Source organism: Argiope bruennichi, chromosome 1 (genome assembly GCF_947563725.1).
Source record: "Argiope bruennichi chromosome 1, qqArgBrue1.1, whole genome shotgun sequence".
NCBI classification, from domain to species: Eukaryota; Metazoa; Arthropoda; class Arachnida; order Araneae; family Araneidae; genus Argiope; species Argiope bruennichi.
The window spans coordinates 4,526,114-4,543,016 of NC_079151.1; the positions used below are offsets into that span (position 1 = coordinate 4,526,114).

Consider the following 16,903-nt stretch of genomic DNA (forward strand, 5'->3'; position numbering starts at 1 on the left):
TCATAAGTAACAGGACAAATTCAAGTAATTAAAAAGACGCCATAATCTGTATTTAGAAGTAAAATAAAAATAGAAAATGACAGTTAATGCATTTATTAAAAAGCATTTTTGAAACTAGCATAAGAATGTTTTAAAATTTAACAATATTCAATACAGGGAAAATCTTATTCAGTGAACTGCTTTAAAGTTTTGAATTTTAAATTAAAGCAAAAAAAGCATTTTTTTATCATAATATTAACATATTTAATATAACTATTCGATGAAGCAATGACAATATTTTAAATTTCATTACAATAAGAAAATATTAAAATTTAATAAAATGCATTCCTTTAAGCAAAATAAGCATTACTGAAAAGTCACTCTTTTAAACTTTTAGAATATTGTGAAAATTTTTGTTCGATAAATAATAAGCTTTAATGCTGTGGCAGAAATATGTCAAAAAATTCTGTTTTTATTTTGTAATAAAACTTCTAATTACAATTCTAAAAACCCATTCTCATTAAGACTAATACTTAAGAGGTAACTTTCTGCCAAATTATGTCCCTAACTTCAATGGTTTGTGCTGTATGTTGCTCAATCAATCAGGATAACCTTTATATGTATGGAGAAATTTCAATGGGAAACAAAAGAAGGGAAAAGAAAAAAAAAAAAAAAAGTCTGTAAGAGTTACAAAAAGAGAGAAAACAAAAATCCAAAAATCTTTATAAAAATAGCAGAATCTGCAAACTAAAAAATAAAATTTTGAAAAAAAAAAAAAATGCTTTTCATTTCTTTTAAAAGTACCAGATCTAGCAGAATTGTTTATATTTATATATATATATATATATATATATATATATATATATATATATATATATATATATATATATATATATATATATATTATACTCTATTCCACCTAACTTGGCAATACTGAAAAAGGCAGAAAATGTGACGCTCTGCATTGGGAAAGAGTTCCCCCATCAATTTTGACTTTAAAATAACTAAATTTATCAAATATCACAAATTACAGAAATTGCTTTTTTATTAGCATGCATTTAAAATTATTCTCAAGTTAGAAGTGCTTACCTGCTAAGTATTTTGTAAATAAAACGAATGAATAAACTCAAAAGATTGACATAATGAATTCCACTTTGGCTAGAACCGGTCTTCAAGGTCAAATATTTGGCACACTTTTCGCATACTTTGGCACCGCCAATTTTGCATTTTTATATTGATTTTCAAATGTATTAAATAAATATAAATTTAATATTCATTATAACATCTGAATGCACTTACCTTCAATCAATAATATGATTCAAAATTCTAACTTTTATAGAACTCGCAATGAATAATTAATATTAAAAAAAGGAGCAGCACTTGAGTCAAAAGTGCCAAATTCTTTAGAAATATAATAAAAGTTTATACCTCATAATGGTTAAAGTGGTCATATCAAGAGCTACCCGAGTACCAGATTTCAATTTGCTCTTGTCCAACTGCCTTCGACATCCAACAACATATCGGGGGCCATTAGTAGCCTTCACAATAACTATAGAGACAATACATGTACAAATACATTTAGCATTATTTCAATTGCTATATTAAATAAAATGCAGAAAACAAACATAACAAATCTTTTCAAATATTTCTATGATGATATATTTTCCTTTTTCCCCCCCTTTTTTTGTAAGAAGATTTTAATTGCTACTTTATTTATTCAAAATTTATGTTACATAAAAGTTTATATATTGGTTCATTAATCTACAATTAAAAGGGACCATTATTTACAATTAACATGAAAATTTGAAAGGAACATACAGTAGTAATAATCAAAATCCTTTTTCTTATTGCATCAAACAATTTGGTAATCAGAATGAAACAAGTATATAATGATAAATCTCCATGATATTGTGAGTAAATAGGGTTTCAAATTTTTTTACAGATATCTATTTGTCATGAAAACATTTAGTTGAATATTAGTCTGATAAAATTGTCTATTATATGTAGTTTATATGTATCCTCCTAAATATTCAAAACATGTTCATCTATAGTACAACAGAGCAAATTTTTTTTAATTAAAATATTTAGAATAAATCACAGGCATGTCCAATTTAAAGCACTAAAGTTTGTACAGTAAGCAGGTTCATAAATCGTTACATAATTAAGTAAAATTATTTAATTATGCAATTATTCATTCACATTTCATAAATAAAATAAGACAAAGAAATCATTCTAGCTCTTACAAATTAAAGATTGTAAAATATAATTATCTGCTATTTTACAGTTTTTCAATACTGACATAATAAACATTTATCAATTAAAAATAATCAGTTTTAACACAATGCTCATTTGAATATTTGTTAGATAAGTAGAGTTGGTAATTCCAAAATTTTATATTATTTAATTCTATAAGGAGATCAAAACAATATTCTTTTAACATCCTTGTTACAAAAAACATCTTAAAACAATAAAATTAAAATAGAATTTTAATTTTCTTCACTCGCCATTAAAAAAGTGGTGATACTGTTTGCAAGTAGCAACATTTTTGGGCTGCATTTTGAAAGGGAAATGAGACATTTTGATAGGATTATATTGGGCAATGTGCGTACAATATTTGTAAATGTTATCTAGGAAAAGAATATTTTGTCCAGGTACACATTCTCTGTCCTATGTTGCATCTTGTGCTGTTCTGTAATTTTAAATTCTGAAAATTTTAATAAATTTTGGCTTCTACTTAATAACTTATTTTTTTATGGTAATTTATATTTAAAATTTAATAATTTATTTACTATGCTTAATAAATTGAATGGTAATTAGGTATTGGTAATTTATTTTTTATGTATCTACATATATCTTAATAAGTTTCAACTTAGGAACTCTTTAAATACTACTAACTATAATATACTTTTCTCATTATATAGTAATAAATAAACCTAAACAACTATTTGGGAAATAAATTTGTTCAAGTTTAAATAAATTAAAAATTTCTTTAAATTTTAATAATATATTAAGTGTTTACAGTGCGTTATCTAGATAAATTATTCTTATAATGAATAAACAAAAACTTCTAAATGAAATGATTTAAATTTTGAATTAAATTTTATGATACAGTAATGATTTTTAATTTTAATGAGCATGCAAGTACCATTTTAAAGTTATATGTTTCTGCATGAAATATGTCTTTTTTCCAATGATGTTATAATCATATACAACAGTAAAAAATTAAATTTTTAGAAATGGTAAAGTGTAATCATAATTTGCACATGACCGCTCATTATTCAACAATAATTTGGATGTTAGAAACATGATGATGCAAGAACCTCTATGATATAAATGAACACTTGATTGCAAAAGGGAGGAAGGAAATATTTATCTTCTATTGTCTTTATTTTCAACCATCTTGAATTTCAAAAGAATTAAATTTCGAAGACCAAAGGAGTTCAGAGGGTTAAATTCAAACAGAACAGCAGATCCTTTTATATTACTTTCAGGTATTATTTGGGAGGGGGGTATTATCAGGTATTATAATGTAAATTTATTGTATTCAAATGTAAATTTATTGCTTGCATTCAAAAATTAAAAGCTTTCTTTTATACACATGGGTATTTCATTATATTTCATGCTAGTTTTTAAAACATAATTGTTTTGACTGTATATTAGTACAATAAACTAACAAGTACAATAAATACATAAGTACAACTTACATTTTTCTTCAGTTAACTGCTTCAAAACTTCTCCCACAATCTAAGAAAATACAATATGAGTAAAGAAAAAAAAAATCAAATAATCAAATTCTATTTAAGACTGGCTTTTTTTTAATTAAAAAAAGCTTTATATGAATAAAATTATATTTGATGTATGATCGAATTTGAATTTGATAATTTTTTATGGACATTTTTTTTGCACAAATTTTTAACAATGTATATTTCTTTTTTCAGTGAATCAAATTTACTCTATTTCATTAAGATAAAATATTTAATCCTCCAATTTTTTATTACTGAAAATAAAGGAAGAAAGACTGCATTTAATATCTATAGGAGTAAGAAAGCGAAAATGCAGTACTGCTAAAGTTTAAAGATAGATGAAACAGACAGTTACATTTTTAGATGCACTATGATGTCATGAGACTTGACAGCAGATTAATTTATTAATTAGATAATTAAGTAAAACAATTAATGATCAGGAAAAATTAATTTTTATATAACAAATTAGGAAAGATAATTTACACAATAAATCAAACAAATTTAGAACTATTAAAATAATACGGTTCTAATGTCTAACAGAATTTGAGATTTAAAAGTTCTTCTGTTGAAGGAATCATGAATATAAATATTATATATGAGATTTAATTGAAATTAATCACAACTAATATTCTCAGCAAACAATAAAACTAAAAGTAGTCACTAAAGGTGGCTAGTTATACATAAAAATTATATTCACAACATTTATGCATAAAACTGAAGGGGAAAAAATATAAGTGTTAGAAATATTTTACAGATAGCCTTTAAATTATATTAAAATACTGTGACATGATAACTAACATCTAAATTCATTTTAATTATAACAATAACAAAAAATGATGCAGAATACTACTAAAAGTAATAAGCATACTTTATATATAACATACCTGCCCAACACTCTGTAAGGCTTTCAAGTCATTTTCTGATTTTTCATACAATTTATTAAATTCCTTAAGTTGTTCTCTCACTGCAAAAAAAGGCAGATATATAAAAAAGATAATTTAAAGAAACAATCTAAAAGATTAAAAACCAAGATAATTATCATAGTCATTTTTTTACAATATAAAATGCAGTCTTTTTATTTCAATTTTTCATTAATAATTTTTTAGCAATAACTGTACAGTAACATTTTTTATAACACAATAGAAGAATTTGCACAGTATTGCTCTGACTTGATGAATGTTAGTAAAATTACATCCAAAAATATAAAGCTTAAAAAATGAAATACAAAAATAAAACTTTTCATGTATAATTATTTAAGATAATGGTATTGTCTGGTAAACTATAGACAAAGAAGTCATGATAAATAATAGAAAATGAAGGAACACTAAAAAAGAAAGTAAGAATAATGAAATTAAAAAGTTTGAAGTAAACAATGCAATGGGAATTATATAAAAGTAACTGTGGGTTACTACCCCAACTCGCTCCCATTGCCTACCCCAAAGTCATATTTCTTCACTGACTGGATTAGAGAAGAAAAAAAAAACCCTTTAAATACATCTGAAAAACATAGCAAAAATCATTTACAAAATTAGCCATGTTTGTGATTTTTAATACATGAAATTGTGATATATATGTTGTGACTCCGCTACATCTGGAGGAATATCCCCTTGCTAGTTTTCATTTGTTTTTTATATTGATAACTACTGTGAATTGGTAATATTTTCCACTCACATGAAATGTCACTTTTGTTGTGATTAAAGATAATCATTCGGATGTTAGAGAGCAAGATGAGAGACCAATAAAAGCCTCGTGGAAACAATACATTTATAAAGTATGTTTCAAGATAAGAGCAAAACCACCATTTCGCAATGAGTTAAATAGATAAAAATTGTTATTGACACTGAAACAGGTGATTGCCTAGTTATTACAAAACTAAAAATAATAATAAATCATTTTTACAGCATTAAAAATAACATTTCACAATCTACCTCAGAGAGAGAATTTTTTTATTGCCAGATGTAAATAATTCACCATTGCAACAAGCCATTCTTCAATAATAGGTCCTCTTCAATTTAGTGTATATTGATTATGTTTCAATTTGATACAGAATCAATGTAAAAATGCTATCAAAGAATATTGTTAAAAATGCTATCAAAGAATATTGTTAAAAATGCTGATACTACCTTTCTAGGCCTTAAGCATAAACTTTGTAGAATTCAAAAAAGAATATATTCCAGCATTTAAAATAGTCAGATTTTTCAAAATGAACTCTCACAAACCAAATCCAGTTATGTTTATCAAGAAATTTGTAGCCATTTTACAAAGACAAAATTAAACTGCTATTTGTTTCAGTATCCCAGCACAACCACTTTTTGACAATTCTATCTCGCTTCTATTGCATTTACGAAATTCTTCATCATTCTTTGACTTTGATTTCCACCCTTTAAAATACTTTTTTGTTCAATTTTTTTTTTCATGTGTATGAGAGAATTGTGTTGTTTCTGAATGTATTATTTTATTTTAATTCAGTCCACAAATATTCTGTGTTTACTTTATTTTTAAATGTAAACATCTCCTCCTATAATCTTTCCTCTCACATCTGTTTCAACAAATTAAACCTATTCTAACGCATGTGCAAAAATTTGGAGTTTTTGAATTCATTGGCAAACAATATTTAGATGCACTTTTAGAACATAAAAATAGCAAGAAAATTCCAAAGTTCATCATAAATGCTTTGGTTTTAATCATTTCCAAAATAATTCTTTTAAAAATTAATGAAACTTCAAAAATGACTCTGATGAAGAAGATCATAAATGTCAAAGCTTAGACCACTTTGTCAATGAATACTTCTAATCAAAATGGATCTCTAAACATTGGACCTTATAGAACTCAGAAGAGTCAGCCAACTTAAAAGAGTTATTACCATACCTCTTTTCGAGATTATTTAAAAATTTTAAGGGGCAAGGGGTACCTTCAAGGAAAAAAATTTCATGGTTACAACAAATCATTTTCTTGCTCACAATTCTTTTGACAACTCCAGCAAACAGTACTAAAAATTATTTGATGAGACAACTTTTGTTTCTTCAGATGCCAAAACTGACTTAAGTCCTCCCCTGCCTTCCTCTGCTATCATGGTACAGTTAATCCAATGGAATTTCAGTAGACTTCATAAACAACTCTAGTAAAAGTAAGTATTTTGAAAGCAGATATTAGTGTTATTCAAGAAGCCTTCCTGAACCTGTAAGTTACTCTCCACAACAAAATTTGATACAGAACAGACAGGCACAACTCCCATTATAGAGGTCTCCTATTCAGTATATTAATAAAGATTTTTCCATCATTATCAGTTCACTCCATCTGATGTCTAAGTCAAGCACAGTGAATAATTATAGAAATCAGATCCACTTCATAAACAATTATATGCTCCTTAAAAGCTATTAACTCTGGAAAATCTCTACAAGTCTACTTCACTGTTCTTTGTTATTATAGGAGATTTTAATACTCATCATCAAATTCTTAAGCATCAGAGGAACATGATCCTGGATTGGATTTTGACAGCCTAAATACCTATGCACCAACACACTTCAAACAGGGATGCAATCTATCATTGCTGGACTTTATAATGTGTTCACCATATCCATTCACAAAACAAAATGGACAATCTCAAATAATATGTCAGAAATCATTCATTTTCCAGTTAAACTACAATTCAATCAAGGAAAACAAAACAGACTTCTGTCTGTCTGTGAATGCATTGGGATAAAATTGAAAAAAAAATTTTTAATGGAAATGATGAACCAGATCCACAGAATTAATGAATTTTTATTTCTAAGAATTTAGCACATTCTTAGAAACAAAATGCAACCAGGAGAAAATGAACACTATAAAGCAAAATATGTAACAAAAGATTTTGGCTGTGGATATTATTGGAATGTTCAGATCAAATCTCTTGAAACAAAACAGATTTCTTCACACTGCAAAGCTATCAAGACTAAACCGACATTGGAGAATGGCCATATATACAGCAGCTAAACTACACAAAAAAAAAAGAAAAAAAGAAAAGAAAAGAAAGATAGAAAGAAAGCTAATTATACATCTTAAAACCCTATCATAGGACAAGCTATTTGACACAGCAGGATAACCAAAAATGAACTTCTGAATTATCTGATCCCTTCTTGCTAGAGAGAATCTTCAATAAGATGCACAAAAAATAATCGGAAAGCTTCATTAACACCCCTTTGCTTGGCCAATGCCTTTGGTATAAATTCAGAAGCTCTCCTATCTTAAAAGATATCCCACTGAACTTAAGGAAAAGATTGATTAATAAACACAGAATTCCCCATCAGAGAACTTTTGCAGTCTTTTCCCGCCCCCCTCCGGAAAACAACCAGATCTCTAAGACTTGACAGAATAACAAATCAAATGCTCTGGCCCATTTCACACTACCCTTAAGAAATTACACAATATTATTAACAATATCTGGTAATCAGGCAATATCTTTTTTTTATGGAAATGTTAAATTTAATGCAATTTTAAAGCTGTGGAAGAAAGCTTCAAAATTAAGGTTCTACAGATTTATATTCTTCACTTCAAAATCAAACAAAAAAACAGAAAGAATATGTCACTGATTGACATTTTTTTTTTTTTTTTCTTTTTTTAAGTGAAACACATCATTTTCTTTAACCCTTTGCACTTGGAAAAGTAATTCGATTCAAATTTGTTCACCTAATACAATAGTTTTAATCACAGATTTTAAGTTGAATTTCCTCATAAAATTAATTTACATCTTTTTACCATTCCGTATTTTTAACAATCAAAATTGAAAAATAAATAAATAAAATACCAAAATGATACATTGTCTTGAATGGTGATTGAGAGATACTTCTGAGTGTAAACAGTTAATTTATCCAGGAAAAAAGAAATTATATTTGTACATTTACAAAGCCGATCATTATAACCCATAAAAGATGCCCTTTCCTAAACTGGCTAGGAATCATTTGCTACCAATGTGGGGGTAGTGGATTCTAACAACTATTTCCCGATAGCTTGCAGAATATTTGATGAGCACAAACAAAACTCCTAACATCACTGGGCTTGTGTACCCTCCAGAACTGGTCCAAGCTAGCAACTTAACAATAACAAAACTTGCAGGGCTGTCCTCTATTTTCTGCAAAGAATTAATTTATTTTAAATTATTTAAATCAATGAATTAATAGCAAAACTTGAATTTTCATGTATAAGCCAATAAAAATATTCAACAAATTCTTTAAAAAAACAATGAAAGAGAATTTTTGAATAACTACTTCAAAAAATTTGAAAAACATGATTGAATAAGAATATTGTAATTAGGGATTGCAATACCAGTATACAAAAAATTTGAATAAGAATATTGTAATTAGGGATTGCAATACCGGTATACCGGGATACCGAATACCAGTATTTTGAACCATTTGTACAATTTTGTAATACCGGTATTCACAAGTTTAAATACCGGTTTTTCGGTATTTACAAGAAATTTTTAAAATTGCTCCACTATATGTTCAGGTATCACGAACATTGAAAAATAGTATACGTTTTTGTTTTTATGTCTCCATAACGGGCGAAATTAATTAGCAAATTAATGGCATAATTAATTGCTTAAATCTAAATTACGAAACATGCATTATCCCTGAAAGAAAATATTGTATCCATAACGACTGATGGAGCAACAATTATGAAAAAAGTTGGAAAGTGGATTGGTGCAAATCAGCAGTTGTGCTATGCACATGAAATTCAATTAAGAGTAATAGATGTATTATACCAAAAAAATAAAGAACAGAAGAATCCAAATACTGTGGATATAGAAATTTCGGATTCCAACTTTGAAAAGAGTAAGAGTGAAAGTGATATTGACAATGAAGATAATGACAATGTAATTGTTGAAGAAGATATTGATAATGAGGATGAAATATCAACCTATCAAGAATTGCTTCCTATAATTTATAAAGTTCGAAAAATTGTTAAGATATTTAAATGTTCTTCTATAAAAAGTATATATTACTAAAATATATACTAACTGAAAATAAAACAATATATGTTAATATTAGATTTTAAAACACTTTGGAACAATTTACTCCTAATGATGGAAAAATTTTTGAAACTGAGAAATCCAATCCAAAAATCAATAATTGATTTAAACGTGTAAATTAATTTTTCAGATCGAGATTTCGACTTAATATCCAGAACTATATCAGCTCTACTTCCAATAAAACTGACTATTGAGGCATTATGTCGGAGAGATTCTAATTTATTAACAGCTAATGCAACAATAAATTTCATGTTGCAGTCACTGAAAGAACAGCACACATCACTATCTGAGGAATTATATGTTACATTGAAAAATCGCACAGAAGAAAGGCATACCGAAATAGAAAAGGTCTTATGGTATTTACATAATTAAAATGATGTTAAAAATGAAAATGAAAAAGAAGAAAAGATAATAACCAATTGAAATCTGCTTAAGTTTATAGTAAATTTTCTTAAAATTTTTTACCCACAAACCTATCCACATTTAGAAGAATTCTGTTCAATTATCGAAGATTAGGATGTCACTACTGTGGATAGTGAAAAGGAATTATCTCTTGGACAAAAATTAGAATAAGCGATAAATAAAAAAAATTCAACGAACCAAAATACAATACAGAAATCAGCTATATCCAAAACCATCCGACGAGAAATCGATTTATTTGAAGATGAGGAATACTCGGAGAGGTAAATACTTGGAAAAAGTATATCGTGCATTGCTAACAGTACCACCAACTAGCGTAGATGCCAAAACAGCGTTTTCGACAGCTGGTCATTTTTACACAAAATTAATTTTCAGGCTTAATGACAGTACAATGGATGCATTATGTTTTTTTAAGATCACATTTCAAAAATTTGTAATAGTACCACAGACTGAATAGTGATATTTACACTTTTTTTGTGATTTAAATAATAAGATTTTCTTTACTTTTTTTGTGATTATATACTGTTATAATTTATAAGCTACAAATTATTTTTAGTGATATCTACTCTCTCTATCAAAACTGGCAAATAAAACAAAGGAACGCCTGTGTTTTCTGTCTTTTTCTAAAATTTTAATAAATAATAAAATAAATAAAACCGGTATCCCGGTATTAAGATTTAAAAAATACCGAATACCGGTATTGAAATTTTGGTCCGGTATTGCAATCTCTAATTGTAATGCTGGAATTTTAGTTTCAGATTTAAGATTTTTCAGATAAAATTTTTAAGAAAAGTATCTAATATTCAAAAATTTCATAAGATTCAGTAAATTATTTCAGAGGTGCAAAACAAATTTCTTTAGTATGACAAATGATATCTTGTATACTTGTGTGCTCTTGATGACAACATACTATTTTGATATTTTCAATTCCATCAATTACCAATATCAAACTTATATTCAATAAAAGTAGTGCCACCAGGTAATGAATTTGTAAAATAATTCATCAAGATTTCCTAAGGTTATTATAACAAAATATAAATTTTTAAAAAGTTGAAAATAATTACAATAAAAAAATTTCAACTTGTCAATACACGTGTAAAAGATATAAAAAGTTTTTTTTTTTTTTTAACAAGTTCAAATAAAAAGGAATGTTCAGTTCTAATGTTCTATGAGTACAAAATGGTCATTTGATCAATCTGTGGTTAATAATTTCTGATTTCAAATAATCAATTATATACATATAAATGTATTGTTGCATAGGTCACAAGAACTAGTAAAACTTTGCTAGGAAGACCTGCTACTTACTAAAATAAATTCCTAGAGTAATAAAGTTATTCAATCAAAATCATTAGCTGGTGGAAAGGTTAAAATGTTGTATGTAAGCTTATATAGAAATAATATTAAAGGATCATTCCTATCTTTCAACAATTTATAGCTTATTCATTCAATATTTACATATTAAAGTAGCATAAGTTTGCAATGAATTCCTTGAAAATAATTCATCTTTGTTATTGAAAATTATTAATCTTTTATAGTGACTCCAACTTTGGTTACCCAGTCATCAGTAGCACTTCTTACTGATATATTACATATGATGTAATATCAACAAATTATTGACAAATAGATTATTTCCAAAGAATTTTAACTATTTAAAATAAATATATTCAAAATTATTCAAGAAATTTATTATTGACTAAATATATAAACAATTTTTTTAAAAATTGCAATACAACTTTATTGATCTAATAAATTAATACTGTTTATTAAATATTTACAATTTTGCTTCATTAAATAGCACAAAATTTTACTTTTCTGAAAACATCATTGCTCAGTTTAACATCATAACAAACTCGCAGATTCATTTTTATTACAAGGAGTGACTGCAGAGTTTTTTTTTTGTATTCATGCTGGAACAAAATCCCGTTTTCTTTTTCTATCCATGCCATATTTTCTCAATCAGTATTGCTGTAAGTGAAGATGAGGGAACAGGTATTTTTCCTCATCTTATTTTATGCATATTTTTATGCATTTATTTTCAGCATATTTTACAATTCACAGTACATGTGCCCATCTTTTGTAGTTTCCCATAGTTTATTATATATCTATAATTCTGTAGTTTTCACTTAATTTCCATACAATCTATGGTGATTCCATAGCTGGTATTTGGTATGCTTTATTAAAGTTTTTATGCATATCAGGAAAAGTATTACATATTTCTATCAAATAATTTTATAATAAACCCCATATCTAATTTGCATGAATTATATATAGAGAGATATGAGTATAGCAACATATTTGTAATTTTAAATATTGGTTTGCTCTAAATAATTCTTTAGGCAGAATAAATTACAATCGAACTCGTTTAATAATTTTTTAATAATTAAAAAAATTAATTTTTAATTATAATTCTTTAATTAAAAATCTAATTAATAATAATAATAATACATGGGAATGTTAAGTTTGCAGTTATAAATTTTTGGATTGATTAATAATCCATAAAAATTTCTTATTGATATTATTTTGATGGTATGACTAACATAACAGTCGGACCATCAGCAATAAAATATTTAACAATGAAATCCCATGATACAATAGTGATAAGTGCTTTCTTAAATTTTTTATAGAGGGCAGTAAATCCTTTTCTAATTTCATATTTAATGTATAAGGGCAAATTTCCACCTGATTCAATAAATCCTGACATTTGTTTTTTTTTCTTTCCCTGAACACTGTCCAGACATGGCCACTTAAAGCTTAAGTCAGTGTCTTACAAAATTTTTATTTTGTACATTTACATCATATTCTACTGCTTATCCTACATTCTTTCTCCTTGATTTTTTTCCAATGATATTAAGTTGTGAAGTTCCACTTACAAAATATTGCATTAGAAAACAGCAATAAATTATATCAAATAGTAAAATGTACTGAAGCACAATCTGAATAAATTCTCTTTATGCCAGTGAAATTCTTTTACTTTAAATATCATCAATGATTTTTTTTTTTTTTTTTTTTTTTTTTGTATTGAACATCTGTTTACAGTAGCAAAAGTGTTCTGCAAACAAATAGATAGGTCTGCATAAGATCTCATTTCTAAATGTTCATCAGCATCATACCTGAAATAAATTATTATAGTGTATATTATCACTGCTAATTTTTGATTTGTCATCCAGTAGACTTCCATTAATTTATTTTGGTGTTTGGCTACAGATTTGAAAGAAAGAAATTTCATCTACAATTGTCTGCATATTGTAATATATGCAGACAATATATAAAGAAATCTTCATATATTGTCTTCATTTCAGTTTTTTTTTTTTTTTTTTTGCTTTTTTTAAAATTCTTTTGCTTGATAAGACATATTATGAAACCACCTATTACATTTTAAAAATACTTCTATAACTCTCGCTATTTTTTTTAAACCAATTCACAGGATTTCATATTAAAAAAAAAATCTTACTTCTTTGTTATGAATGTTACTTAAGGTGTATGCACACACTTGAAACTTCGAAAATCGTTCAAAATATCGAATATTTTTTTTATTGCTAAATAATGTTCTCTGATCCTTTAGCTTTCAAACAATACCTAGATGTTGTCAATATTCGAAATATTTCTTGAGTTATAATTATTTTTCTTGAGGTGCTTTCATTAAAAACTCTAGTTATGGTTTTGGATAAATTGAAGAATAGTGTGCCTCCGAGTTTGTCGCAATTATTGCAACCCATCGGAAAGTTCTTCTAGCAACCCCAATGCTGTTTTGTTTACTACTTTCTGCAATGGTTGAGTTGTACATAAACTACAACTATATTATAAAAAATGTTACATTAAAAATATTAAAAAAAAATATTGATTAAAGATTTTAATTTTGTTCTTTATTATAATTATAAGTTTATTAAATAATGAAAGTTAAGCTTATAATTAAAAGTTATTTTCTTTTTTTTTTTAATGTGAATACGAACAGAAAATATTTATTCTTTTGCAATTTTTAATTGTTAGTATGCTCTTTAAAAAATCGTCTGCATTCTCATTTTAAAAGATAGCTGCAATGGAATTCTTCGCAGTTCTCGTGATTCTTTTGGTGTTCTAACGGTTGCTTCCCTTCATAATTTGTTATGTCGGGAGTATTTCAAACCTGTAGAAAGGATGAAGGGTGAGATAAATATGTATACATAAATATATATTTTTAAGAGTTGATGAAGTTAGGAAAGGAGGCTGATTTGTAATTTTGTATTGAGAATGGTTTGATATCGAACCGGCAGAATGGATGAAGGGCGAGTGGAATATATTTTTTTATGAGTTGATTGAGTTGGGAAAAGGACGTTTGAAATTTTGTGGAGAATGTTCCGATTGCTTCTTCCGCCATTCTTTCTTTTCTTTTGGTTATGTATTATTTCTATTATCCACACAGTCCTTCTGTTCAATGTGCTAGCGAAGCTACTAGGTTCCCGTTCCCGCTGCTAGCAAAGCCGTAAATTGTTTTTAAAGTTAAAAAATTCTGCCCTGTGCCTTCGGCATCTGTAGAAGGCACCAAGCAGTATGGGAAAAAAAAACAATACTTATCAGTAAAAAGTCCTAATTATATGGCAGGAAATAGCAACTGTAACTGTTTCGCGGAAGTATTTGTTTATTTTGTCCGCCATCTTTATTGGTAACTTGGCATTGTTGGCACAGCAGGGGGCACATTATAATTCACTTTTACCACAGTTTTTTTAAAACTCATTTTATGAAGAATGATATGTTTCCACTATGTTGCTTCATTCAAACAATCATAACTCAACAAGAAATTAACCAAATACAAATATTTATATATCAAAATAATCTATATGAAATAGCGAATGTTTTGTGCCTCAATCAAAGTTATATTAATACAAATAAATTTTTAATAGCTATTTAAAAAATAAAATTACTGAAAAAAATCTCGCTTTTTTTATTCATCGTTGATGAAAAAATTGTTAAAAAAAACTATATATTTTTATAACTTGATTGAGGCAGACAACATGAAGACTAATATTAGGCATAATTTCCAACTAGAATTGTGTGTTTGTACAAATTAGAATTTAAGATATCATGTTTTATAAAATATGCTCATTAAATATTATTTAATTAATAATTAGTGTAAAATGATTTTTTCTCATTGAAATGAGTTTAAACGTATATTAATGACCTACTGTGAAAAAACTAGATTTTTAAAGTTAAAAATTAAAAAAAAAAAAAATTCTAGTGTGTACGTACACCTTAATGAAATTATTTTTATACATTGAACAATGATTCAGCAAATCATAAGGGTGTTATTGGAAAAAAAAAGACATCAAAAGTTATCCTTACTCTCTTTCAATCTTCCTTCAATTTCTTTATGTTCCAAAATCTTTTTCCTATATTCTTGAAGCGCTTTTTCTCTTGGATTTTCCGGTTGAACAGGACTCGGAGCTACCACTGTGGCTGCCATTTTAGCTTTCGTTTCTGTTTATGTCACTTCTAAGCAAGAAGCTGTTCTTTCAAATTGTGGCCAGATTTGAAAGTAAAATTCTCTCCAACTACAACATAAAAGTCATATTGTCACAACACAAATTAACTAAGAGGAAGGTTTATTTTAGATTTCAAATCTCTGATAATTCGATTAACGCATTTTAAGAAAGTTAAAATTATGTGAAACAAATCACTCAGAAAAGCACGACTTTTTCTTGTTCATTAGTTGTAATTGGACAAATCATATCAGTTGTTACTTTCTATTGTGATCCAGGACCTGCAATCGAAATATCTATAATATCATATCAAAGATTTGAATCGCACCTGTCTTTCAAAAGTATTGATCGTTCGTATTTGTGACTTTTTGATATTGGTAAGATAATAACAATCTGTAGAATATAAATAATAATTCGCAAAATAATTTCTCCTTCACTGCCGTATTCACCAAACCGGTTGCTAAACAACGGATCGTTCAACCCATGATCAACGATAAATCATCAACCAATGATCATTGGTATTCACAAACGTTAGTTTTACGACTAAGCATCAACGCAGCTTTTTCTGCCTTTTTCAACCGGAAATGGATTTGCATTGGTCCAGATATATCACATGTTTATCAGCTGATGGTTGGCTCTTTTTCATGTTTTTATTGTTATTTTGTTTCTTTCCGAGATGTGTATACTGTCTGTCCACGACAAGAACACTGCTAGACAATCGTCTATGTTTACGGCGGGCGTTATAGAAACAGGTTTCGATAGGGACGATCCATTTTGAATGGGTGGAATTGAACAGAAGTTTGGGGGGGGGGAGGGTATTCTTTTTCTTGGCGTCAATGTGAAGCGATAAAAGAAAACCTGTTGCTCATTCATCTTCTCGCTTTAGTCGCAGTTGCACATATCTTTATATTCGCTTAGAATACTTTTTATATTTTATTAATCTTTTCTTTGGTTAATATTAACTGAATTTCATTATTTAATATTTTTTTTGTCTCTTAAATTGAGAGAAAAAAAAAACGTTGTTTTAACCTTTTGCTCTTAGTGTTAAATAATAATTATGAGAAATTGTATTTATAGTTTTAAAAGAAAAAATAATTACTTTGAAATTAAAAATTGTGATTCTATTATGCTATATGAAAATATTTAGAGATTAAAATTATTCAATTTCTTTTCTGGAATTGAATGAGTATACGCAATTGTTAAGAAGTAATTCTATTAAATTTTTATTGCGAAATATTATTCAACTATATAATGGTATGAAGAAAATATTATATTATAGATTAGCGCATTACTTTTTTTTC

At 27.1% G+C, this 16,903-nt stretch overlaps 1 protein-coding gene across 1 annotated transcript in view; it reads right to left on the minus strand.

Annotated features, from left to right (window-relative positions):
- LOC129962500 (26S proteasome regulatory subunit 10B) overlaps positions 1-15,647 on the minus strand; it is a 35,129-nt gene extending 19,482 nt beyond the window's left edge. The window contains exons 1-4 of the mRNA XM_056076245.1: positions 15,466-15,647; positions 4,607-4,686; positions 3,684-3,723; positions 1,408-1,528 (exon numbers count right to left, since the gene is read on the minus strand). Coding sequence (XP_055932220.1) covers positions 1,408-1,528; positions 3,684-3,723; positions 4,607-4,686; positions 15,466-15,586 — 362 coding nt within the window. The 5' untranslated portion in view covers positions 15,587-15,647. The remainder of the gene's footprint in view (positions 1-1,407; positions 1,529-3,683; positions 3,724-4,606; positions 4,687-15,465) is intronic.
- Positions 15,648-16,903: the final 1,256 nt, after the last annotated feature.